Genomic DNA, 27,414 nt, shown 5'->3' with positions numbered 1-27,414 from the left:
TTTTGTAGACAACAAAAAGTCTTTTTTAAAATAGTAATTCTTTTTTAGTACTGTCTCATCCCCACACACACACCCCACATCTTTTCCCATTACATTCTTGCTTCTAGTTAGTGCTTAATTTGTAATGAAAGACATGCCAGGGCTCAAGCAATTTTTTTACATTCATAACTGATACAATAAGCCCAGAGGTGCCGGGGCTTTGAATTGCCAAGTTTAGAGGTGCCAAGGCTCAGCCCTGGCAAACCCTGGCACAAATTTTAGAACTGCTTCTAGCAAATTATCCAGATAACATTATAAAATCGTATCACCACTTTGGACTTTGCATAAGAACCTATCATTACTTATGATAATCTGGCTTCCAATGCTGGTTCATTGTTTTAATCTTACTAATACCAAACCAGTGCATTGGTCATCTTCCCCACCCTCTTCACTGAAGTAATTTTTAAAAATCTTTTTATAGTGTCTTTTTATAATTCACTTTATAACTTGGTGTCTTTGATTATAAACTAAGTTGTCCGCACATCTAGACATTTCAAGTTTTCCCATCTTTGTTTTGGGACCAAGACCTTATTCTCATATTTGGCATTTTGTCAAGCATGTCAGAAATAAATAAGAGTGTTTACTGTTCACTGGAGGAGGTTAAAATGAGCAATTTAATGTGATGAGGCACTAAAATAAGATCTGGATTGTGCCATTCTTATTAACCCTGAGTAGTGTCTTTCCCTGATACATTACTTTAGGTGAGGATGGCAGAATTTGGCCTTCATTCTTTAGTGTAGGAAATCCATGCTACTGAGCACCACAGGCCCTGCACGTATCACCGTTGTGTCAAGCTATCTCATCTTAGGCTAGCTTTTACATTTCATCTCTGTTTAAAAAAAAAAAAATGCACAGAAAAACAAAAGACTGCCACACACAACTTTAAGGTCAGAAACCCAGCATAGTATTTAAGAGAATCTTTCTTTTATCTGTATCTGCAGTTGGTGGGATGCAAGAAACCGTGCTAACGGTCACAGGAAAATCAGTGAAAGAGGTGATGAAGCTAGACGATGATGAAACCTTTTCCAAATTTTACCGTCACATGGATTGCCCAACTTCCACAGTGCCTTTGGAGCTTGATGAGGACTTTGATGCCATCTTTGATCCTTATGCACCAAAGTGAGCTCCTTCTCTTTCGCTGTTCTGAATGAATAAATATAAATTTTTCCATGATGTTTTACAAATGGCCGTTGGTCTCCCCTTTTTACCAGTCCCCTCCACTCCCATCTTTACCACAATAGGAGAAACCTTCCAACTTAACCAAATCTTTGCCCAGAGTTGGCTAACTTTAATCACAGATATGCAGAGCTGGCCAAAATGTTCAGTTGTAGAAATTTTTTTTTTAGATGTCTCTTAACAGTGGCCATATCCAATTCTTCTCTGGATTTCTGGAATACGCTTACGCATGCATCAGTGAGCTGACTTTAGCTTTAAATATCATCCCAGTACAGAGCAAGTCTGTAATCATTAGTGGCTTTTGACTAAGACCAATTATGTCATCTGAAGATTATAAAACTTTCATTTGCTGCTTAGGTTAACTTCTTCTGTAGCAGAGCACAAACGTGCCGTGAGACCTATGCGCAGAGCTCAGGCTTCAAGGAACCCCCTGAAATTGCTGGCTGCACGAGAGGACATTCTTCATGAATACACCGAACAAAGATTAAATATTGCCTTCATGGAGTCAAAGCGAATGAAAGTAGAAAAAAGTAAGTCAATTTCATGGCTCTTATGTGCCAGTATCTTTCTAGTAGTGAAGAGCTAAAAAAAATATACACATAACACTCTCTGAGAGGTTTTCAGTTAGAAGGCTGAACATCGGTAAAATATTGAACCCCAGTGGAACAAGAAAGAAGTGGGGGAACCTTGAGGGAAGGTTACCGACTTCAGTACTCTGATACCAACTTTTCCAGTCTATTCAACCAGTGAGGAGAGAACAACACTGAGTTTTTGAGAGATTGGGTCGAGTTGGGAGGAGAGGGGCTGAACATGCCACTAGCAGCTAAGGAGCAGATAAAATGCATGTTTAGTATGATGACAAATTATTCTTCTGTTGGGAAAAGAGAGCAAGTCTAGTTTGTCAGAAATTGACCAACTTTTATTCTTGTAAATTTCCCTCAATCTCATGGCCATAATTATCCCTCAAGAATTCAAAAGTGACCTCGTAACTCCAAACCATTAGCTTCCTTACAGAAGGAACTTGCAGTGAAGTGCATTAGTGACATTGTGTTCTCATGATAACCACAGTATTAACAAGTCACAGTAGTGTAATGCTTCTTCAAAGTTTATTTGGCAAACTATCATTACAGTGCATTGGTTAAGAGCTTCCCTTTGCCACTGCAGTGAAGAGAACTAATCTTTATGTTGCCTATATCGATTAAAACAAATTCTGTGTAGTATTGTACTTTGCAGTGTTATACTAAACAATCTGTTCCACCTTGTATTTAGCTGTGACACTGAGTACCTTTCCCAGACCTGAAGAAGAGCTCTGTGTACTCAGATGCTTGTCTCTTTCACCAACAGAAGTTGGTCCAATGAAAGATCTTAGCTCACCCACCTTGTCTCTCTAGTATTGTGATGTAATGTAAAGAGAAGCATTAATCTGAATTATAAACTTCTGAAATCATTTGTTTTGGTTGAGAAATAGGCGTTAATGGTGAAGAATTGAGATTCTTTTAGAACTTTATAATAAGCTGACTCTGAGACTTTGGAGTGTGTAAATGCCTGTTGTATCACAGTGGCTGAGATAAATTTGCGGGGAATTGCAACTAATTAGTCTTGGCTTCTCTCTCAGCATTGTTAATCATTTATATTTGCATCACAAATGTACACTGCACTTCCCAAAATATTGAGTAAGATATTTCTTAAGTTGGAATTTCTGAAAATAAAATATGTTTGGTAAACTGATCGTTGACAGTTTACTATGGGATGATATCTAGAAACTTGCCTAATGATTAAGACGAGCAGAGTCTTTGGACTAGCTGTTAAATTTAAATTCAACCTGTTTTTTGTTGTCTTTTTCAGTGGCAACAACAAAAAAAGCTGAAAATGAGCCATGCAAGAAAAAAATCTAATAAAATATAGAAACGAAACATAATGTGTTTTTTTTTGTTTTTGTTTTTTGCTTTTTGTGTCTCCTGTTTGGTTTTTTGTTTTGTTTTGTGTGTGTAAGTGTCTACAAACTCAAATTTCTCAGAAGTAGCACTTGCTGGTTTAGCAAGCAAAGAAAACTTCAGCAGCGTCAGTTTACGAAGTGTCAATCTAACTGAACAAAACTCCAACAACAGTGCTGTGCCATACAAGAAACTGATGCTGTTGCAAATTAAAGGTATGCAAGAAGGTTTTATATTATCAATATGTATTCATTATGGTAACGTCCAAAGGCTCCTCTAGAAATTGGAGCCCCACTATATTGACAAAGAACCCCCTGCCCTGGAAAGTTTACAACCTAAAAGATTCAAGAACAAGGTAAGGTTATGAGTCATGGATATAACATGCCACGTAAATGAACATGGTGATGACTGGCACGGCTTTGGTAAGGAAAGAGGAGAGGATAAACTTCAGGATTTCTGTTTTTCTGTCCTGTGGGGTTTTATTTAAATTTTTGCTTTATCTTCCTAATATTCGCCTCTATTCTGGTACCCATTACTACCCACTTTCCACTTGCAGTAAAAATACCATAATGCCATTTCAATTCGTGCAACACATTGTTACTGAGCCTAATCTCTGCTAAATACTACTTGTTTGGCAAGTCAGAATCTTTAAATCATATGATTGTCGAGTAAGGCAATAAAGTAGTTTCACAAATGGAAAAGGCTATGGATTTTGGCTGCTTTTTATGCCATTTATTATTATTCTTTTTTTCTCCAGTGGAGTTTAAAATTGTCAAGGCAGGAACAAGTGGCAATATAGAAATATCAGTTGTTAGAAGAAAACAAATTGTTTTCCCCAAGTATGAACCCTGTGTTGTTCTTTATTCATTCTTCTAATGAAAGACTTTGGGGAATGGATTATTAGTGCAATGGGATCAAGTTTGTCTTTCATTCAAAATAATTAGGTCTTCAAAGATTGATGGCAGTATTTTTAGGAATATAATTATCCTGGTTTTATATTTTAGGAAGAAGACATGTTCAAACAAGATTAGTTGAACCAAGGGCTTCATCACTGAACAGTGGTGACTGCTTCCTGTTGTTAACTCCACATTACTGTTTCCTTTGGGTAGGAGAGTTTGCAAACGTCATAGAAAAAGCTAAGGTTAGTCCACTAAAATGAGATCTCACAGGCCATTTCTTCCTTTCACATAATCACGTTTGATGCCAATTATCTGAATAGTCCAGTGCTGGAATATGTGCACAGTAGCATATCATTGATAATCAGTGGGAGGCAAATATGTCTTATTCCCCTAACCTCTGCATTTATTGGAAGCTGACGTGGGACATGCAAGTTGCAAAACCACAATAGAAAATAGGAAATCCTCAGGAAAGGGATTTGTATTCAAACAGAAAAATAGTATGAATTGCAGGATGTCCTTTCTGTTTCTGCATTCATTAGGATCAGTTCTCATTGGAATTACAAATAAAAGCACTGGTGTAGTTGTCATTTTTCTCTAGCTTCTTGGTGTTTAATAAAAGAGAAGTAATGACCATTACCACTGTTACCAACCGTGCTGTCCCCTTTCTCACTCCTGCACTTTCCCTCGACTGAACGTGCACAAATGACTTAACCGATCCTATTCAGATAATTATGTTAATCTCTTAGGCATCAGAACTTGCAACTTTAATTCAGACAAAGAGGGAACTCGGCTGTAGAGCTTCTTATGTACAGACCATAGAAGAAGGGATAAATACCCATACTCATGCTGCCAAAGACTTCTGGAAACTCCTCGGTGGCCAGACAAGTTACCAGTGTAAGAGATTTTATATTTTCACTATTTCAGCCCCTGATGTTTTATCATCGTAAAATAGCTGAATTGACTGTTCCAATGTAGAGAAATTTAATATTAGAACATTGAGTACTTGATTTTTTTTTTTCTCTTCAAGCTGCTGGAAACCCCGAGGAAGATGAAATGTACGAAGCTGCAATAATAGAAACAAATTGCATCTATCGTTTAGTAGATGATAAACTTATTCCTGATGATGACTACTGGGGGAAAATGCCAAGATGTACTCTGCTACAATCCAAAGAGGTACAGTAAGTTACATTTAGGAGTTTGAATTTGGAACACTTAACACTTCCTCTGGAAAATACTGATGGTCTGATTTTCAGTAAGTTTGTAGGCACACAATTGCAAATACACATCTGCACACTTACTGAAAATCAGGTCCTTTGTACTTCTGGTACTTTAAACCCTTCGCTGCCAGAGACTGACCATCTGCAGAGCCCTTGGTGCCAAGAAAGTAAAGAAAAATTAGAATGTATTATCTCAACACTGACAACTTTTAAAGACTTCCAACCCTTTTTGTCCATGGTGGGTTCTTTTGCTTCCAGTCCATCCAAGTCTAAACCAGATGGTCCTAACTTTTTTTTCGTCTCCCCTTCCCAAAACTCTTTTCCACCCTCAGTAAATTCTCACTGCAGCCACATCATCCAACCAGGAGGAATTGAAAGTAGTTTCTTAGAACAAGTCAGTATTGCTTTGTGATCAGTGAGAGCTTTCAGTTCTCCTATGAACTCCCTCCCTCGTAAGCAAATTCCTCTGTAGCATTCCTAGTACAGTAACTCCTCACTTAATGTTGTAGTTATGTTCCTGAAAAATGCAACTTTAAGTGAAACAATGTTAAACAAATCCAATTTTCCCATAAGATTTAATGTAAATGCGGGGGGTTAGGTTCCAAGAAAAAAATTTGGGGCAGACAAAAGGCATTATATATTGTACAGTACTGTACTGTACTGTGGTTGGGAAGTGCCCCAGGCTTACCCCACACAGGCACAGCCCGCTGCAGGCAAGGATGCTAGGAAGCACCTTTGCAGCAGCAGCGGCAGCTTCCCCGAGAAGAACAGGCGCCGACTTTGCTGGGGGATGCTCCAGGCCTGCCTCTTCCTGTCCCCGCTCCACTCCAGGTCCACCCCTTCCCACCCCCACTCCACCTCCTCTCCAGAGCACAACGCGTCCTTGCTCCTCTTTTCCCCCTCCCCCCCCAAGTCCTAAGCGCTGGGGGCGGGGGGGAAGGCGGAGAAGAGGAACTTGTGCAATGCTCCCTTGTAAAGTCACTGCTCTTCCACAGAATCTTGCAAGCAGTGGACAGAGCAGGCAGCCAAATTATGTTATAAGGGAGCATTGCACAACTTTAAACGAGAATGTTCCCTAAATTGAGCAGCGACGTAACTTTGAAACAACGTTAAGCGGGAGGGCGTTAAGTGAGGAGTTACTGTACTTGCTTACCAAATATGCAAGTAATCAGGCCCATAAGTCAAACCCAAATGCTATGCTGTGGCTGCTATTTCATTGTCGGCTCCTTTTGTCACATAGGACATTTGTAAGTATTTGTTTCGCTACATTAATTATATCACAACCTGGCCATTGTTCTACTAAAGAGTTTTTGGTATAACTGAGCATATTTTCCCTGCAGTTAAATTACTACTGTAATTATTTCTAGGTTCTGGTTTTTGATTTCGGCAGCGAAGTATATGTGTGGCATGGGAAAGAAGTCACATTAGCACAGAGAAAAGTAGCATTCCAGCTGGCCAAACATTTGTGGAATGGAACATTTGACTACGCCAATTGTGACATAAATCCTCTAGACCCTGGAGAGTGCAATCCCCTTATACCAAGGTACCAAACTTGCAGCTGTTATAGTACTTTTGCTCTCTTATTGATATACTGGGGATATACATTATTGGGAGTTAATGCAACTGAATTCCCTTAGACTGGGTCAGTGTGTAAATGCCAGCTGCCATTTTTCTTTGTGGAAACAATGGCTTTTAGTTGCCATGAGCCAGCATGATATAACATGTAAAGTTGTGCCAGCTGGGGAGCTGTGTATTGGCAAATAAACATTCGGGGAGGCGAAATCTTTCAGGCTGCCTTTGTACAAAGAAGAAGGTACACAGCCGTTTGCTTTCCTTTGCTGGTCACCTTTAAAATCCTACATCAAGTCACTGGCAAACGTTTGATATCTGAATAGTTTCAAACTTTATAATTTGCAAACTAGAGTAAAGACTTAGAAACCTGTATTGAACTTGAGTTTTCTCAGGGATGTTTAAACCATTTGATTTCTTGCATATATGTTACAGTGTGTAATTTAATCCAGCTTTTTGTTTTTTTCTAATACAGAAAAGGACAAGGGCGTCCTGACTGGGCTATCTTTGGCAGACTCACAGAACATAATGAGACCATATTGTTCAAAGAAAAATTTCTTGATTGGACAGAATTGAAGAAACACAATGAGAAGAACTCGAGTGAATCTCTTCACCAGAAGGTAGAGCAAATAAACTTACTGAGTATTTTCAATACTTGATTTGTGTGTCTGTAATGGGAAGACAATTTTGAATTCAAAACATATAAATGACTGATATTCATCAGCAGAGACGTAAGTTTTGTATTCAGTGGTCTAAACTGCTTCCTTGATCAGTCTGTCTTTAAAATGTCAACCAGAACAATATCATTGATGGTAAACCCACATACATGCTCTTAATCGACTAATGTTTGGGGGGTTGATCAATGCTTCAAAACTGGCTTTAGTACAAAAGGAAAACCGTACCACTGTGTCACAAAGTATCGCATACATTTGCTCCTTGTATGTTTATCATTAAATCATTGGGTAAGAAGAAAAAAATCTAAACGTAGACCAAAAAGAACCAACCTGTTACATGTCTTATCACAGGAAGACTCCAGGTCTGACTTTAAACCATATGATGTCATGCTAATGGTACCGGTGCCCCAAACTACGGTTGGCACAGTCTTGGATGGAATAAATATTGGCCGTGGCTATGGATTTATTGAAGGAGAAGATGGGAGGCAGTTTGAAATTATCACTGCCTCCGTGGATGTCTGGCACATCCTGGAATTTGATTACAGTAGGCTGCCTAAACAAAGCATTGGACAGTTCCATGAGGGAGACACGTATGTGGTTAAATGGAAGTACATGGTGAGCACTGCAGGTTAGTGAACAACTGAATTTCTTCATGCTAGATACTGATGTCTGTGGCTAAAACAGCTAATGTTATAGCAAAATCCAGAGCTAAATTTCTTTGCATGTGATGCACCCCACTAGGCAAAATGACAGGAATTCACTTACAGCATGTGGCCATTAAACGAACTTTGCAAGCAAGATATGAAGTAGAATTCCTGGTAAAACTATTGCTGTTTTTCCTCTTCCTCACACCAAAATGTAATCTGTGCCATCATACAGCAGTTTGCCATGTATTGGCTTACTTGCATCCAAATTGCAGTCGCATAGTTTTGGTTTGCAAAATGGCTTGAGTGATGATATCAAGAGTAATTGTAATCTTCTTTAACGTAGAACTGAATCAGGTAGGGAGCTGGACTAGTGGCAGTGCTCTGAACTGACTTGCAAGAGATCTAGGTTTAGTTCCAGGTGAAGCCTTTTCCAGGTAGTGGAGAGAGGAACCAAGGGGGAAGCAAAAGTCTGTGCTAGACTGTGAAGCCGAAGTGCCAGGAGGGAAGGAATCTCTTTGTGCTGGCTCTCCAAACACTCATCAATGCATTTCAGCCTTGATTTGAAAATTCTTAACTGTGCTCCAATTAAAAGACTGATTGATTAGGCAGATCTCTAGCAAACAACCAACTCAGGGTGATCTTTGTTTAGGTAGGGGACTGGTAGGGCTGTGCCTCACTCCATGCTTTCAAAATGGGGAATGAACTCCAGAACAGGAGATGGCCCATTGGTAAATAAAGTACGAACAGCCCCACAAATGAAAAGTGTGTTCCAAGGGGGCAAGCCCTAATCAGCCACAGCACAAATATGGCTTCACTCTTAAAAGTAGTGAGAAAATGCAGATTAATGTGTGATTGTGGAGTCAAGATACTAGAGAATCCAATTAGAGGACAAAAGGCTGTGAAATTTGAATCTGAGAGTAGCTGTAGATGAAGTAAACCCAGACACGTATGCTTTGTTGCAGAAACTTTTGAATAGAAAACTATCTGACTTAAACATGAAACCATGAACTGATTCCATATGTAAACAAAACAAGAGAAAACCAACTTCTCACTCCTTGAAGAATTTGGGGTTGTTGTTTTTTTCCTTACACTTTGCAAATAGTTTGAAAGTACAAATCTGCTCGGTTGGGCTGGTTTTGTCAAAGGAGGCACCGCCTTTCACTGTTTTGAAGGGTTTAGGAGGAGACTGAGGCCAAGATTTTCAAGTAACTAGTGATTTTGGGTGCCCAATTTGAGATGACTTTAGAGGGCCTGGATTTTCAGAGTGATTGTTCAGCACTTCTGAATGTCTGGTAGGTGTCAAAATAGATTTCGGAGAGTAACTTTAAACAGTTTTTGAAAATCTTGTCCTAATTGTGTGTCAGGTTATTCAGAGTGTTCTTTAACTAAAGTAAAGCTATCCATCAAGGGTTTTAATGTAGAACTTGTCTTTCTTCACACATGCTTTTGATTACTAATTGTAATATTCAGATAATGAATAAAGGTCTTTCTAAAAAAAAAATATTCTTGGCTCCGAGTCCTCTGCTCAGACTAACATGGAGCATTTAGTTAATTGGAAAATGAAACTTTTACAAGTAATCATGAGACTCTTTTCATGAAAGTAAGTTATTAACTTAGTGTTCTCTGATTGTCATAACTTGGAATCCTCTTGCAGTTTCCTTTTTTAATATAATTATACCAAGAAGAATGTTCGTGTTCTGCCTGTAGCTGTCTCAACTGCTGCTGTTTCTAATATCATTCAGCAGCCAGCTAATCTCTTGCTGCCAAAGAACAGTGTATTATGGAAAATGAGACGCTGTGTTTTTGTTGTTGTTTGGTAACATGACTGGCTACACCATTCCACGTTGTCTGATTCTCTCAAGTGATGTTAATTATATTACATGATCCTTCTTCTGGTTTGGAGGCCTTTGGCCAGTCAGTGGAGTCTGTGCGTGCGGCTTTACTTCCACCAGATGATGTCCCTGTGAAGGATTGGCACATGCATCTTGCACTGCTTGACTTAATGTTTCTCAGATTGTGCGGGTAGTCAGTGCTGCACTGGATTTCACATCACTGAGCTGGCTGGCTGTGCACTCCACAACGCTAGCAATAGCTGTTTTCCTTCAACGTGAGCCATTTGTTTTGCAGTTGGAAGCAGACAAAAGGGAGAACAGCAAGGAAGGGCTGTTGGAAAAGAGAAGTGTGTGTACTTCTTTTGGCAAGGGAGGCACTCCACAGTGAGCGAGAAGGGCACATCAGCACTGATGACTGTGGAGCTTGATGAAGAGAGAGGAGCACAGGTGAGCTGTCGACGTATCCACTATGTAGAAACTGCTATGGGAAATTGGTAGTAAAAAATTCTAGTACTGTCCAAATGCCCACCTTTGGTGAGTAAATGTGGTGGTGAGATTTGGGGATAATTTTTTTTTTTTTTTTTTTTTTTGCTCCCTTCTAATGCAGAAGTCGTACCTATTGCCACTACATATACAGCCCCCCCAAAGTCCCCTTTGGACTTGCAGAACAACATTCCAGCATTGTAAAAAATTTGCTTCTTTGTGGATTATGTAATTCCAAGATCTGCATTCTGGGAAGTCTGAGGAAGAATGTTCCTTCTCTCCTTCCCCCTGCTGTAGGAAAAGGCATGACTTGTAGATACATCCCCTGCCTTCAGGTTCAGAATCCAATTAAGGAATTCATATTCTGTCACACTACAAGTAGCTGAAGAGCTCCAGCCATTCTGCTAAGCCCCATAAGAAGCATTTTCTGCCAGGCCAAGATATAAAATTGAATTGTATTTGCAAAGTATTGTAATGACATAGCTTGGGGAGCAGGCATGGGGTGAAGGGGAGCAAAGGACATGATCTCATTTGACACCTCCCATACCAAATTCTGTGCAAGTGATTGTAAACCAGTCTGTCCTATCCGTTTAATAAGCAGCAATGTCAGTTCAATAATGACAAAACTTTTTAAGGCTTCATAGAAGCCAGCATTTTAAGCAATATTAAAGCATATTTGTACAGACGCTTCCTGACTTACGCAAGCATTCTGTTCTGGAATGCCTTGCGTAACTCGAATTTTCCGTAAGTCGGAAACGTATACCCGACCATTACGCAACCCCACCCCCCCAAAAACCTCCTATTTCTACGGAACTTTTTCCTATGTGCAGATTTGCGTAAGTCAGGTTTGCGTAACCCAGGGGGCGTCTGTATATGATTTTTACAATCTTCAGAGGGCTGCCATATAACTATTGTCTCAAAATGTCTCAGTTCTTTGAGAAGATGACTCCTGCCATTAATGGACTCCAATGCTGTTTGAAAATAAACCAATTTAAATTACAATATAGTCAGTGCTAATTATCCGCTGAAATTTAAGATTGCTGAACACTGCAACATGGGTATAGGTTCCTCTTAGTTATGCAGTTCCTAACCAGAACAACATGTATGAGTCCCACTGAATGTTGATGTATTTGGCAGCTCAAACAATAGTCAGCGTTTTAACATATTAGAAAAACCACCCTTGTGGGTGGCCAGGACTATACTATTTTTAATACTCTGCCAAGAGGCAGTTTTTCCTCAATCTTTAAATTCATTTGCTGTGGTTTCGGTATTGTGGTGCTCTCCATTTCTAGGTACAAGTGCTTCAAGGAAAAGAACCACCATGCTTTCTGCAGTGCTTCCAGGGAGGGATGGTTGTGCATGCTGGAAGAAGGGAAGAGGAAGAAGAAAATACACAAAGTAAATCACTTATTAGATATGTTTTTTCTGCTTCATGGTCCTCCTTTTCTGGAAAAAATGGATTTTAGATGAAAGCTAAACTAGTACTCATTCTATAACAACGGGAATAGTGGAGCTTCTTCTGTAGATGATCTTTGTCACGGGGCTTATACTCATGCTTTCATTTTAGTTCACTCCTCACTTAAACTTAAAATGTGTTTTGTCAACCCAGGAGCAAATTCATTTTGCTGTACATACATTTAAATTGTCCCCTCTGCTTTAAGATGCTTCTCTGTTTTACATGGCAAAAAATGATTATTTGATTATGAACTTGCAGTTTTGCATGTTGTCATTTTGGACTTCTATTACTCAAACAAAACAAAGCTGCTGTGACCTTTTTACCATGCACTGCAATTCCTACTGTGTATTCTGTGAACACTAGGCAAATTCTTTTCAATCCAGTGGCAGCTTGGAAAGGCTGCAATTGTATTGGGATAAATCTGAACTTGACTTGATACGCCTAAATATTGCAGTTCACCAAGTGGAGATGACATTAAAAGATAAGGTACCATTAGTATATTGGTCCCTTGTTCACCCTAAATAGAAAAGGGGGAGGGTTACGGAGCAGTGATAAAACTGACTGTGAATTTCCTTTTATCACTTTGTGACAGTTTAAGATTGTGTAATGCAATGCAGTGCTTGCCATTTATCCTAAAAGATCTTGAATTAGAAGTAACTTTGCCAGAATGTAATAAAGTTTTTGTCCTGTTTGTGCCCATTCCAGGTGACTGGAGGCTGTACTGTGTACGAGGAGAAGTTTCCATTGAAGGAAATTTACTTGAAGTAGCATGTCACTGCAGCAGCCTAAGGTCCAGGACGTCTATGATTGTCCTCAATATAAATAAAGCCCTTATCTATCTGTGGCATGGCTGCAAAGCACAGTCTCACACAAAGGATGTAGGAAGAACAGCAGCGAATAAAATAAAAGAACAGTAAGTAGCTGACTTATAGACATTTGTATTCTGTAGCTGGATTATTAAATGTAGCTGTCTGCCAGAAAAAAAACAGCAACCCTCCAGTAGCACTGATCGGGAGTGGGTTAAGAGGTTGCAGCAAGGCTGCGTGTTGGGAGAGGAGGAATGAACAGGGCACCTAGTTCATTATGTGCATATTCTGATTTTCACACAATCCCAATAGGGTGAGATATACTTACTGTTCTTGCAGTACTGAATTGCCATTACTGTAAAAGAATGGGAGACCGAAAAGCATCTAAAAGTAAAGATTCAACTATGACCTAACAGAGGTGATAGGATAAGAAAAAGCCTTATGAGAGAGAGGGTATGACGAGGCCAGGGAAGGAAGCTTGCAAGAGGCACTGATGGGGGATGGAAAGGAGAAACTGAAGAACTGGTAAAGAGCTCACATGAGCATTCTCTCACGCTCTGCATATATGATTAGTCGTACAAATAAATACCATTCCTGAAATATCAGACCTTACATTGTTGTTTCCTGTATTGATTTTCATATGGATTAGGCTGGCAAAAAGGAAGTGCCAGTGTCCAGAGAGTCAGTCTTTGGACTGGCTTGGGTTGCTGACAAGTGCATGAAGCTGTATGTTGTTGGAAGTAAGGGTATTGGGTTCACATCACTTCTTTGTATTGCAGATGTCCACTGGAAGCTGGATTGCACAGCAGCAGCAAGGTGACAATACATGAATGTGATGAAGGGTCAGAGCCATTGGGATTCTGGGATGCATTAGGAAGGAGAGATCGAAAAGCCTATGATTGCATGTTGCAAGGTAGTGTTGCAGTCCAGTGATCTTTACCTACATGCTATTGTGTTGTAGGACTATAAAATACATTTTTTTTTTTTAGTTGAACACATTTCCGTTGTTGATGTGAAACTTTAGCAATAGTCAGGGCCAAGGTGAAGTAAAGAAATCACTGGAGAATAAAATATGCTTCCTGCCACACACAAGTGAATCTATTGGTGTCTGGGGATGCAAGGGGCCGGAGAGTGAAGTGTCCTCCTCCTCCCCCCCCCCTCCCCCACAGAACAGAGCAGCAGTTAACTCTTAGCCCACCAAATATGTTGCAGTTCTCCTCTGGAGGGATTGGATGATGGTTTTGTGTTTAATCATTGACCCCTCTTCTGGAACTGCCAACAAAGATAGTAGTTGTGGGACAGATTTTTACAATATGAAAATCTGTCAGTTTAGTAGTAGATATGTGAAGTAAGCCTGTCTCACAAAGCCACAGAACAGTCAGCCACCAAGGGTATGTCTAAACTGCAATTAAAAACCCATGGCTGGCTCATACTAGCTGACTTGGGCTTGCAGGGCTGTTTAATTGCAGTGTAGAATTTCGGGCTCTAGGACCCTGTAAGATGGGAGGGCCCCAGGGCTCAGACTGCAGCCTGAGCCTGAACGTCTACACCCCAGTTAAGTAGGCCCTTCACCCGAACCCCATGAGTCCCACTCAGGTGGTGGGACTCTAATTGTAGTGTGGACATACCTCAAATGGCTGGTCACTGCTAGTCAGGGTTGGATTCAAAATGGTGGCTAAAGCTAAAATGCTTTCTATCCCAGCCATTGCCAATCTCCTTTCCTGATTATTCAAAAGTCAAAGTGTAATGTAGCAAGCGTAAATGCAGCTTTTCAAATTAACTTTGTCCTGCTGTACTAGACATTTTTGTCTTTTGTTCTATTAGATCCTGGAAAGTTTAACTTCACCCCACGCCTGTTCATCCTCAGCAGTTCATCAGGAGACTTCTCAGCCACTGAATATATATATCCTGCAAGAGATCCCACTGTTGTCAATTCCATGCCATTTCTGCAGGAGGATCTCTACACTGCCCCACAGCCAGGTACAGAAGCAGACTATTGATGTAAATACTGCACTGATCCCAGCTAGGATATCCAGGAATAAATGTCCCGAATACAGAGACCCCTAGTATAAAGTTATTCTAACATGTAAGTAGAGAAACGTACTGACAGGAGTTATTGAACAATGGTGACCTATAAAAGTATTAATGCAACAAGCAAGTAGGGAGGGAAAAGGCATAGTCCCACACTGCTTTGCACTGGGATGCAGTAAGCAGAACTCCTGGGGGAATTCTGCACCTAAAAATGTTGCGCGCAATACGTTAAAATTCTTCATATTTTGTCAAAATAACATCGTATGATCACACCAGTTTCAGTTATTTTGGTGATTTATTTCAAAGTACCTCTGAGCGCTAGATTCCCCCAGGAGTAGAAAGTTAAAGAAATCCCTACGACAACCCAGTTCCTGTTTCTCTGCATCCTCCCTTACAAAGCCCCGTTGCAGGACCAGACTCCCATGCCCTCTCCCCCCCCCAGAGCCCAGCTATGGGGCCCCTGCAAGCCAGACACCCACATCCCTCCCACCCAGAGTCCAGCCTCAGGGCACCCCCCAGCCCAGACATCCGCACCTCCTCTCCCCAGTGCCCACCTCCAGCTCCCCCTCCGCCCCAGCAGTGTCCTGTATTTGCAAGGTGGGAAGCTGGGCTCTGCCTGGTCCAGCTGTCCCTAATGGCAGCCGGAAATTCTGCACAGAACATTAATTCTGCACAAATTCTGCATTGTGCAGTGGCACAGAATTCCCCCAGGAGTAAAGTATGGGTCTGTTCAGATTTAATTAATAGCAGTATTTGTACCCAAACTATTACTAAAGAAAGCACACTGTTTCCTGTGGGGAACCAGAGCTCAGCCCCTTGCTTCTTGGGTTTACAGAAATCTCTGTGGATGGATAACAAATGACATTGATGGACTCTAAGATGAGTCTCATTTGTCCAACCAAAATAGGCTGATTTAATCAAGGCTATGCAGTTTATCTTATGGAAAAAACTAGTAAAACATATATTGACTAAATCTCTGGTATTTTTGGATCTTCTTTGGCTGTATAGCACTCTTCCTTGTTGACAATCACCATGAAGTGTATCTTTGGCAAGGCTGGTGGCCTGTAGAAAACAAAATAACTGGATCAGCTCGAATCCGATGGGCTACAGACAGGAAATGTGCCATGGAGACAGTACTCCAATACTGCAGAGGTAATAAGAAAGCTACTCTGTGCCAGTGTTGATCCTGACTATTTTAAGGTTTCTATAGTAACACTCACCAGAGTATTTAAGTGCTCCCCAGGTAAAATAAATCAGCAAGGGTCCCTAGTAAACTAGGGTGAGGTCCCTAGTAAACTTCAAGGAATTTGTCTATTCTTTCCATCAATCCTTCCATTAGGATTAGAGGCCTCTCTTGGGAAGCAATGTTTTATTGTATTTAAATCATCTTGCTTGTAATGTGAGTGTACTTCCTCAAAGAGGGAAGTGGGCAGATGGTGGATTAGTCTGATCTCTGGAAATTCATGCTACTACAGAACCCCCTTTAATGCTGAATGCTGTGGCTCCAGCTCTAATGTGCTTCGTCCTGGGTTTTGTAAAGTGTATTGTCCCAAAGGAATGGTTGGAGATGCAATTGCTGATGTAACTGGGTTCTGATTTGTTGATGGCTTTGAAAATCAGGAACAAGGCTTTGAACTGACAAGCTGGAAGCTGACTGGGAGCTCATGTAGGGAGCAAAGTATGGGGTGATGTGCTCACAGTGGCCTGCCTCACAAAGGAGACAACGAGATATGATCTGCACAAGTTAGAGAGCCTCTGCACTGTTACCACATTTAGTCCCACATACAGTGATCCAAGCTTGGACTGATGAATGCGTGGATTGCGGTGGCTGGATTCTGATCTCGGATGAAGGGATGGAGTTTCCTTGGAAGAAGGAGATAGAAAAAGGCTCAAGCTTGGAGATGAGAAGAAAAGGACCTTGAGGCGTCTCACCTCTCTGACAAATAGGGGTTGGATGATGGGATATCTTCATTGGAAGAAGAGCACATTGACCCAGCTGTTATTTCAGAGCATTTCCTCCATCTCACCAGCATCACCCCAATTTGGTTTGAGCCAACCCTTTCCAGTTACAACTAAAGAGCTGATCTCTTGTGGCATTGTGACATCCTCGATGGTATTGGTTTCAGCTGTGGTAAATGAACTGTACAACTCACAGCTGAGTCAGTGGCACCTTCCAGCTTCTCCAGTGGTCTCTCATATATGTGAAAGAGCTGAAGAGGCGGGAGGAATAAATGTTGAACTCCACGTGTGTGGGCCCTTGGGGAAGAAGGGGCCAGTGACTGATCACTGCTCTCTGGGTCCGGGTAGGAGAGGAATGATTGTCATTATACTACTGTGCCATCTACTCCTGTTGTGTCACCTAAATGGATCAGTAACACCTTGTGGCTGAGTGTGGAAAGTTATCAAAAAGCTGAGCATTGAAACATGACGTGTATCCATTGCTATGCAGAGGTCCTCTTCCTGTGTCACTGGAGCACTCGTTGTGCAGAATTCTGATGTACATCCAGGATGTTGGCAGATTTTTTTCACGTGTTGGCCTTGAGTTGTTTCTAATTGGAGTAGGAATTGGAGGTTAAAAATGGAGCAGTAGTTGGAAAGGCCCTTCTGCACCACATGCTGGTTTTTTGAGGACTGGGGCAGGCTATTGCAGTTCTGAGACTCTGAAGGACACGGTGACAATACTACCTAACCCTTACATAGCTTTTTCCATCTGTAGATCTCAGAGCACTTGACTAAGGAGGTCAGTATCATTATCCCCATTTTACAGATGAGGCACGGAGGTGCAGTGCCCAGGTCAACCAGCAGGCCAATGGAAGAGCCTTGAATAGAATCCAGGTCTCCTGAGACACAGTCCAGTGCTCCAGCTGCTAGACAATACAGCCTCATGTTAATGAAAACTTTTTTTCCCCCGGCTTTCATCAAAGAGCAGGGGGCAGGTTGTGACTTGAATGTGCCTCAGGATTTCTTGAATTTCAGTGGCTGTAACGGTAGCAGGGTGGCGAATGCTGTCTGCAGTGGTTTGGATTTTCTGCCTTTCTGTTCCCCCGTATTTGAATGCAAAGTAGGATGAGAGCTCCTCGGTGGTCTGCGCTTGGGATTATGTGTCACAAACTGATTAATTGCTTCGCTAAGTGCAGTAGGCTCTGCTGGCTATGATTTTTCAGCTGCGGTGGCTTTGGAGTTGAAAGCTCCCTTTGCTCCTTTTCCAGGTGTGGTATAGTTCTGCAAGAGCTATTTGTGCTGTTGATGTAGCAAGTTTTTCCACCATCGAAGTCCTAATATTTTACTTATGCACTTCCCCTTCCAAAATCAATCTGAATCCCAGGATGATCTCAATCGCTGTGAAGGAGAAGGAGCTAGCTTTGTGGCCACGGTGTCAGTGGGAGCAGGTACCATTTGACTATGATGTTCTATTGGTTTCTTAGCCTCTTGGGCCTGCGGGTTGAGTGATTCTCCTGTCAGATATGCTGAAAACTTTACAGGAATTAATCTTTCATGGGTTAACTAGCGCTGGTCTTTCATTGCCCTAATAAGATGGCACAATTAAATAGCAAGAAATATAAATACTGCAGTTATCCTAAAAGTAAAAGAGAATAGCAAGAAGGGATCTAGTTAAGTGGATAATCAGAAGAATTTAAGTGTGTTTTATTACTTTTTTTGGCTTACAGCCAGCATTCAAACTACAAGATGATATGAAGTACTTTGGTTTGTCTCCTTGGATAACAGCTTGAATATTCCTAGCGGCACTCGGTGCTTCTTTGCGCACAAATCTCTTTATCTAACCTGTCAGATTTTCTTGAAACTTTCTGAAGCTTTGTCTGCTAAATCAGCAGGCTGCTTTGGAGGACTGAGCTCCCGCATAGGAGAGAGGGAGAGTGTGTGTTGCAGTTTGGATTCTTGCATAAGAAAGGCAAACCGGCCTGAGTAGAGGGCAGAGTTCACTTCATTAACTGAAATGATGAAAATGTTTCTCCATTCAAAAATTAAATTGTCCTACCAGATGGCTAAGCCGATATTAGAGCATTATCTGGCACAAGCAATCCTTCCTATACTCCACCACTAGTATCACTGATCTGTGTTGCTTACTGTGTAGACTAGGCTGACAAATTTTGCAAATTGCAGAGTTTCAAATCGCTGTCGTAGTATTATATAGCAAATTCAAGCAGTTTCCACAATGCGATTGTGGAACTGGAGGATTCAGATGATAAATCCCTTGTCTAAATTGTGTAGCTGAAGGATTCTGATTTGTTGCTAATTTGTTCATTGGGATACTTGAGATTAAAGCTCTGTAGATTAGTCTGTTTCGTGCGACTAAATTCTTTCTAATCTGTTTGCTACCAAATGTTTGACCTCAAACAAAACATGGAGTGCTCACAGTTTGCAGAGTTATTGAGAAAGTGGTTGTGATGGTTCTCTGGGTACACCGGACTGAGAGTCACCTTGTTACCCTCCACCTCTAGTTTGAGGAGAGAGTTTTCCTTGTGCCTATCTGGGTGTCAGCTTCCTAATACCACCAGCCTGTTACCCACCCAAACACGATCCCCTGAGCTATGCCAGCCCTAGCTTTGCCTTGCAGTGTCACAGTAGGTGCACCCCAGTCTCTGAGTCCCTTTGAAGCGTTCCTCTGTGATATCCAGCCCCTCATGCTGGCTTTTCACAGAACTGCCAGGTTCCCAATCAGAACACACCAACTTGTAAGAGTCAAGTCAGGATTAGCATTTTGCTTAATATCACACTTGGATATATTTATAATGTAAACAAGGAGAAGTTTATCATCAAAGCTTCAAATGATAGTGAGTAGGAATACTGGAAACAAACGGTTACATATGAAATAAAATCATAACACTCTAGCTTAACTAACAAGTTAACCTGTCTAAAGAAGTTTATCTGACCCAAAGTCCTCTGCAGCGTTTTCAACCAAGGCTGCTTGAGAGCCCATTTTTATGAATGCAAACGTGCTGTCCATTTACTTCCTAGGTACAGGGTGAGGCTGTGTCTTATTTGCCTTCTAGGTATACCCCCAAAGTTCATTTTCTTTACTCTTAGCCAGTAAACCCCCCCTCTATTCCTCCCTGTGGATTGGGTTTTTTTTTCCTGTGTGCTTCTTCCATATTGACTTCACATCTCTTCCTTAACTGAAGTTTGACTTCATGTGTAAATGGGCATCCATTGTGTTAGCATACAATGCTTGATTTACATCCCAAACAGTGACATTGCTCACCTTCCCTCCTGTCTGGAGGAAAACCTGTTTTGCACCTTTACTATTGCTTAATGCCTTGATACAGACATGAAAACCACATTTTCAGTATATGTACATAACTCCTTACATTGTATCTATACATGGAATTCACAACAATATTAATGACCCAGCTGACACTGGCTTTCATTTGAGACCTCCCATGACATTCTTTGGTAGACTAGAATGTACACACCAGACTGACGAGATTTCTGCAACCCCTCTGCTCCCCCTTGTCAACTGGCATTAGGTGGTTCTTGGGTCACAGTGGTGAAGAGAACTCTGGCAGTGTCTGGACTCCTCAGATTTCATTGATCCCTGTCTGTCTGGTTTACGTGTAGCTATAGTGTGAAGCTGGCACTAGTTTTCGTGACTGACTTTCTAGTAAGGTATCCATGCTGACTCTTCTAGATCCGCCTGCTGCTTTTATGACCATGAACCACACACAGTTTTAAGTCCAGACAGTGAGTGCAATAGACAGGATCACTCTTGATCCTGGATTGGTGCTGTATGTCCTCTGAGATCCTAGACTGCTTGGTAACAGCTCAAGTGTGATCTCTTGCAAGGTTGTGTTCTCATTCCTGTGGTTTATGCCAATGACAAGCTGAGTTGCCGTGTTGTCATCATCTTTCTCAGTGCCTACCTGAGATAGGCACTTGGGGTAGAGAGAGCTGGATGAGGCTCCAGACAAGATGGTATGAGGCTGTTTTGAGAAATCATGCCTGTCTCCATTTTAAGGATGTTTGTCCACCCTTCTTCAGGAGTATTCACCATCAAGGAGCATTCGTGGGTCCCTCATTGCTATGAATTGAGCTGGCCAAGAGTGCCTTTTTTCGTCTGCACTTGGTGTAATAACTGCAGTCATTATCTATGGGCATGTCTTTCTGACCTCCAGATGGGATTATTGCAGTGTTCTGTGTGGTGTGCAGGGCATCCTTTGAAGCGCCTTTGTAAGTTCCAACTGCAGCAAATTGCAATGGTCCAGCTGGCCATCGGGAGCATATTATGAGTGCTGCATAGACTGCACTGATTTCCTGTTCACTTCTAGGTACAATTCCAGGTGTTTGTATTGCTTTCTAAAGGCCTGTATGGTTTAGCTTCTAACCACCATTACCACCTTGCATTCCCCACATACTGCAGTGACATTGTGGGCAGCTGAGAGATTCTCACCAGGGTCTCCAAACTTGAATTTTGCATGCTGCTGACATTTTCAATGCCGGACACTCTGTTCTGGAATTCCCTTCTTTTGGTAACCTCAGAACATTATGCAAAATTCATCTTTCCACTCAGGCTTTTTTGCAGGGTGATGGATTGGGCATGGGGAGGGAGGGAAGGCTTATATTGTGCATGTTATGAGAGGAGTCCATTTTGTTTTGTTCTTTTTCAGTAGTAAGCTACGTATTTGGATTTGTACATATGCCCAGAGATGACATGATAGGTACACTTTTAGAATATTGAACAATACACCCTTTAAAGTTGCTCTGATGTGCAAAAGAAAGTTTGTTGAGCACAGTCTAGATCAGGGGTTCTCACAACACATTTTTTGGTGGCCTCAGAGTGCGGCCACCAACTCTTGCTGGTGGCCGCTCTGACAATTTTTCCTAAAATACTGAATTAACTGAAGGGGGGGGACTGTTTCAGCCCCTTTACACAACAGACTAACTCAGCCCCAGCAAGCCTGGGGACAAATTAAGCCCTGAATGAGGAGGTGGGTACAGAGGCAGTGGGGGCCAGGGCAATGGGGGGTGATGAGCTTGGGGCCAGAGACCGTCACTGTGTGGCCAGGGAATGGAGCCTGAAGCCCCGTGGCTAGCCACCCCAGGGCTGAAGCCTGATCCCTCTGCCCCCAAGAAGGTGGGGAACTCACTGGCGGCCTTGGAGGAGGGACTGCTGCTTTGCGTTTCTTCCCCGCCCCCATCACAGCCCAGGAGGCTGTGGCAGCAAGAAAAGCCCTATGGTGGCCACATTTGAGAAACACTGGTCTAGATCAGTGGTTCTCAAACTTTTTTTTTCGCAGACCACTTGAAAATTGCTGAGGGTCTCGGCGGACCACTTAATGATCTTTCCAAATGTTGTTTGTACCGTTAGCTAACTATTGCAAAGCGCTTTGGATAAAAGTGTTATATTAAAAAAAACTTTATAATAATTAATGTTTTTTGTTCTACAAATAAAAGCTCACAGCTCATAATTTAATATCAGTAGTCTTACCTTTCTAATGCGATGGATGTACCATCTCTCCCCTGCCGCGGCAGCCCCCAAGCTGGGGCTGAGAAGGAGCGGGGGTCTCTCCCCAGCAGCCGCAGCCCTGGAGCTGGGGAAAGTTGTCTTTCTCTGGACGCTGCGGCCCTGAACGTCCCAAATTCCAAACTAATTAAGTGCCTGGACCCTGGAGAAGAGACACATGTAAGGTGAGGTGGTGGCCTTGGGGAGCCATGCCTGCATGGCTCCACTAATTAGGTGTGTGGCCCTTTATTTTCTTGTGTGAAGTCTCCCAGGCATGCACCTTAGAGGGAACTCACTGCGGCCCACCTGAATGGAGCTTGTGGGCCACTGGCGGTCTGCAGACCACAGTTTGAGAACCTCTGGTCTAGATGAAAGGCCCTCCTAAAATTTTACCCGGCAATATAGAGTGACCGAGAGCCTGCAAGATAATTCATGTTTTACAACACCTCTCGTTTTATATTTTGGATGTTGTAGGAAAAAATGTAAAGAAACCTCCGAAATCCTACCTAATTCATGCTGGTCTTGAACCCCTGACGTTCACCAATATGTTCCCTAGCTGGGAACACAGAGAAGACATAGCCGAGATCACAGAAATGGTAAACAAGCCTTCTATTGCAATTGTTTCCTGTTGCTGCGCTTGTATTTTTCTGTTTGCTATTGTTAGTAACAGCCAGCACGCTTTATGCTGGGAAGTCCCGAACTCCAGAGGATTAACCTAAATAATGCACTTCAGGAATCTGGAAGAAATAAATATCATTACATGGTTGAATTTTGACAAGTGCATTATAGATATTTTCAATGAGTTATAGATTTTCATACATTCTAGTAAATGTTTCATTCTTTGAAGATTTAAGAAGTGGAACTAAAAGATTCTTAACTTGACTCTTAACATTGAATCCTACCTAAAAACTAGTAAGATAAAATAGGGGTGCCACCTCTGAGCTGCACAAAACCTTGATTAAGCTCTGCCTCTGTCTCCCAACAAGGTAGGTTCCTGTTTTCTTTGAAAGTATGGACTGGAATATTGTCTGTTTCCATACAAAATATCGCATACTCTTTGGTGGGGATGACCCACCTGGAAAAGTCTCAGTGTAACTGAACAAAACAGGCAGCAGCATGGTTTTTTTTTTATGCAGGGCCGGCTCTAGGATTTTTGCCGCCCGAAGCAAAAACAATTTTGCCCCCCCGCCCCGTTTTTTTCTTACCCCACCCCCGGCGCTGCCTCAACCCCGTCCCTTCCCCAAATCCCCAGCCCTGCCTCCTCCCCCCAGGCTCTCAAGCCTAGGAGGGAGGGAGGGAGAGGGAGAAGCAGAGCGTGCGCCGCAGCCGCTCGGGGTCTCCCCCTCCCTCCCAGGCTCTCAAACCCAGGAGGGAGGGGGAGATCCCGAGCGGCCGCGGTGCGTGAATCAACTGTTTCGCGCCCCGCGGCCGCTCGGGATCTCCCCCTCCCTCCCGGGTTTGAGAGCCTGGGAGGGAGGGCGAGCAGCGGCGCGCGAGCGGCAGCAGCGGAGGTGAGTTGATTCACACCATGGCCCACACCAGAATGCTGCCCCTAAAAATGTGCCGCCCCAAGCACCAGCTTGTTTTGCTGGTTCCTAGAGCCGGCCCTGTTTTTATGTAATTCAAATCACAATCTCCATACTACCATGTCAAACTGCCATGCTACAGGGATTTCTTTGGGCCTCTGCATCAGTTTCCCCTTCAGGGAAATGAAGTTAATTCCAGCCCATGTGACTACTTTAAGATCCTCAGATGCAGGGTGTTCTTAAGTGTAAACTATTACCAAGAAGAGACACTGGCTATCTCCAGGAGTTTTCTGAAAGTCTTCCTCCTTAATCAAAATGTGGTGGCAGGAGTGAAAAAATGGGTGAAATGGGTTTTCTTAGGGAAGAGGAGTGCCCTTGTGTTCTTAAATACAAATATTTTATAGCAGCAGATTGTTCCAGCCAAGGAACTGGGTTAGCACCAAATGTGCATAGTTTACTTCTAAAATACAGGGGCCGGCTAACCATTCCCAGCTAGGGCAGAATTGGTACCAGCTCTGTAGTAGGCTGTATTTAAAATCAGCAATTGCTGATTTCAGTAGCATGTTTCTAAACTCTTTCCTTTCATTCCTTTCTCTCCTCCAGGATGCTGAAGTTTCTAATCAGATAATCCTTGTAGAGGACGTGTTAGCCAAGCTGTGCAAAACTGTGTATCCACTAGCAGATCTTTTAGCTAGGCCTCTACCTGAGGGAGCTGATCCACTGAAACTTGAAATTTATCTTTCAGATGAAGACTTTGAGGTAAGGGGGGAGGGGGAGATAAATTATTGTGTACGTGCATGTATTGAATTATTCCAAACCTCTCTTGTGATAGCTTCACTACTCGATTGGTGAGCACTTTGAGTTTAGTAAATGACTTTCCTAACAGCGATGTGTCTTTTTGTCTTAAATTCAGGTCGCCTTAGAGATGACAAGAGACGAGTACAATGCACTGCCCTCTTGGAAGCAGGTTAATGTGAAAAAGGCAAAAGGACTTTTCTAAGTAATGTTATCGCTTAGTGATAGTACCAGAGGGATCTGTATTGTCACTTTCAACACCTTGGAATTAGCAAAATGAATTGCTCTGGATTAGTGTTCAAAAAAGAAATTAGAGATGATCTTAAATTTTTAGATACTGCCTGATCTTGAGTTGTGTAATATTGTAAATGTGCAAGAGAACTCTTTGGAAGCTTTGTTCAACTCCAAGGGTAATGTGTTTAAACTTTGCTCTCCTGTGCACTTAAACAGTAGTTTCTCAAGCTACTACTGCAACAATCCTTTGGCTATATATAGGACTTGCCATGTGTTTTTTGAAGATGTTCTCTTTGTAAAGTGTTATTTTGTTTTTGTGGATTACAAAGAATTTATATTTATATAAACACATAGAACAAGTATGTATTTAACAATGCAATATGTATTCACTTTCAAGACTTTCATGTAAAAAAAAAATTCTCTATACAGAAAGGTAGTTGGATGGCAGTTGCTTATACTGAATTAGCTATACCACCCATATATATCTTATGCATTCTGAAAAGTTTCTCTGCAATAGGTAATGAATTGTTCTCAATGCTGCTTCAGGTGCTAAACTGAACAAAGCATTTGTATTTATGGCATGGGTTTCTTTAGAAACTCTGCAAATCAACCTTTATATTTCAATATCCAAAAATGTATAGTGCCTTGTTTTTGTGTACAGTTTATATACAAAAAAGATTGGTCTGCATTTTGAAGATGGTTTAGAACGGTCTCCTATATTACTTTTATAATAGTAGAAATAAAAACATCTCAGTTTCTAATACATGTTGTAAAGATTAAACGTCTTTCATTATATAAGAGCTTAAAGTAAAAGCTTCAGAATAAACTCAGTGATGCTCTGACTAGTCATTCTTTACACATATACCCTATGCTATCATTGAGAAACGTTCCATAACACTGTATTTACATTTGAACGATTTGTAACCTGAGGCATTTAGAGGATTTTACAGTGTTATGATTTCAGAGTGGCAGATAACACAGAGAACTTTATGATTATACAAAGATAAAATTAGACTGTACAACAGTCTTAACTAGTGCTACCTCTTGAAACAATTATAGAACTATTGAATTCTTTTCAATTGCCCCTTTTTTATACTTGATGTAAAATGTTTGGCCAATTGAAAACCTACCAAGAATATGAATGATGGTGAGTAAAGCTCTTGAAACAAAATTAACATGGTATTGAATATTAACTGTATTTTCCTTCTCAAAGAAAGTGGTAGAACTGAAAATGTGGCCATTTGCATTAGTTTTGGGCAAGCAACTGTTTAATCAGATGTCAGATTTTGTCATTGCTTGAAACTTTATTTTCAGGTAGTTGTTATCTCTGACCTTGAATTTCTGTAAGGATTGCTACTGTTACCTTTGCAATATCATTGTACCTTTCAAATACTACCTGTAAACCCAGAAAACTTGCCTTGTAGACTGAGGCTACTGGAAATCTCCTTTCTACTTATAACACCTTTGTTACCTATCAGTGCCAAGTGACTTTGTATTTTTGATAATTTGCTGCTCTTGACCTGACTGTGACCACAGGGAAATAAAGTGGATCATGAGTGTAGTGGGATGTATGTTTTGTCAAACCTCCATACAAAACCTGATTATCCATGTGCTTTAAAAAGAATAGGCTTTGTAAGTATTTTGACAGATCAGTGAAAAGTTTTAAATTAGCACGCCCCTTTTTTTTAAGTCTAAAAAATTTTTTTTCCATCTCTGGCATAAGTACCATGTTAAATTGCATTCAACAGATGTGCAGTTATTACAGCAAAAGGATTTTTACAAATAGTATCTCTTCTTTTGTTACTGGTCTCTTTGAAGAGTTAGAAATAATAGCCCAAGGGGAAATACTGCCAATATTTCCAACCCCTGAAAACACTTTTTCTTTCACCCTTTGCAGTGATAGGATCAAGCTAGAATTAAGGATTAGTTCTATTTATTCATGCATTCACTTTTTTTTTTACTGTTTTCATTTTGTCTCTACAATAAAAAGCTAATCTGCATAGTCTGACTTTGTTTTTGCCCCACTGTGGGAGACCATCACTAGATTTTTGGGTTGGTTGGTTTGTTTTAAAAACACCAACAGTGTTATGGGTGCTGATCAAGACACAGACAATAGCCGCCCCTTGCTCTACAGTCTTAAAAAAACAATTAGAGAAGCAGGCACAGAAATCCAGAGGCGGATAATATGGAATGCAGTGTGGTCCGCTCATGATTTTTGACATTTCTTATGCTGTTTGGAGTGTCTCTTAGTCCCAGTACCTGGAGTGATCGTATGAGACTCTGAGCTTTTCATTTAAAAAAGGTAAATTTCTTGTTCTTATGGTTGCAGGGGAAAAAAGTTTGAAAATGTGAACTCGGACGGCTGAAAAACCAGGAGGCAAATAAAAAGAACCTATAAATTATTATTTAATTTTCATTTTTGATCAAAACTCATACTTGGGGGGAGGAGGACTCAGATTTTTTGAACACGTAAGGCTGACATCACTGAGCATGTGCCCTTATAAAGCAGAATCGTTGCATATGGGTTTTTCACAGAAGATCTGCCCACTGTGATGTAGTTAGAAATGGCCTGTCCTTTCATGAAGGAGGAGGAGCCTTTAAAATATTTGAATTCTTGTGATTGCAGCTCTCAATGAA

At 41.4% G+C, this 27,414-nt stretch overlaps 1 protein-coding gene across 50 annotated transcripts in view; it reads left to right on the top strand.

Annotated features, from left to right (window-relative positions):
• The window catches only part of SVIL (supervillin), a 208,705-nt gene extending 182,367 nt beyond the window's left edge, over positions 1–26,338 (top strand). For all 50 annotated transcript variants that reach the window (XM_065586854.1, XM_065586847.1, XM_065586839.1 and 47 more), the window contains 18 exons: positions 981–1,158; positions 1,573–1,745; positions 3,209–3,364; positions 4,154–4,290; positions 4,795–4,942; positions 5,076–5,221; positions 6,633–6,808; positions 7,310–7,454; positions 7,860–8,136; positions 10,283–10,434; positions 11,763–11,868; positions 12,632–12,839; positions 13,512–13,645; positions 14,557–14,712; positions 15,772–15,915; positions 22,697–22,818; positions 24,352–24,507; positions 24,662–26,338. In XM_065586854.1, coding sequence (XP_065442926.1) covers positions 981–1,158; positions 1,573–1,745; positions 3,209–3,364; positions 4,154–4,290; positions 4,795–4,942; positions 5,076–5,221; positions 6,633–6,808; positions 7,310–7,454; positions 7,860–8,136; positions 10,283–10,434; positions 11,763–11,868; positions 12,632–12,839; positions 13,512–13,645; positions 14,557–14,712; positions 15,772–15,915; positions 22,697–22,818; positions 24,352–24,507; positions 24,662–24,748 — 2,801 coding nt within the window. In that variant the 3' untranslated portion in view covers positions 24,749–26,338. The remainder of the gene's footprint in view (positions 1–980; positions 1,159–1,572; positions 1,746–3,208; positions 3,365–4,153; positions 4,291–4,794; positions 4,943–5,075; positions 5,222–6,632; positions 6,809–7,309; positions 7,455–7,859; positions 8,137–10,282; positions 10,435–11,762; positions 11,869–12,631; positions 12,840–13,511; positions 13,646–14,556; positions 14,713–15,771; positions 15,916–22,696; positions 22,819–24,351; positions 24,508–24,661) is intronic.
• The last annotated feature ends 1,076 nt before the right edge of the window (positions 26,339–27,414 follow it).

The sequence above is a fragment of the Chrysemys picta genome, chromosome 2 (genome assembly GCF_011386835.1).
Source record: "Chrysemys picta bellii isolate R12L10 chromosome 2, ASM1138683v2, whole genome shotgun sequence".
Lineage (NCBI taxonomy): Eukaryota > Metazoa > Chordata > Testudines > Emydidae > Chrysemys > Chrysemys picta.
The sequence above is the reverse complement of the archived record's forward strand: the minus strand, read 5'-3'. Positions and strand labels throughout refer to the sequence as shown.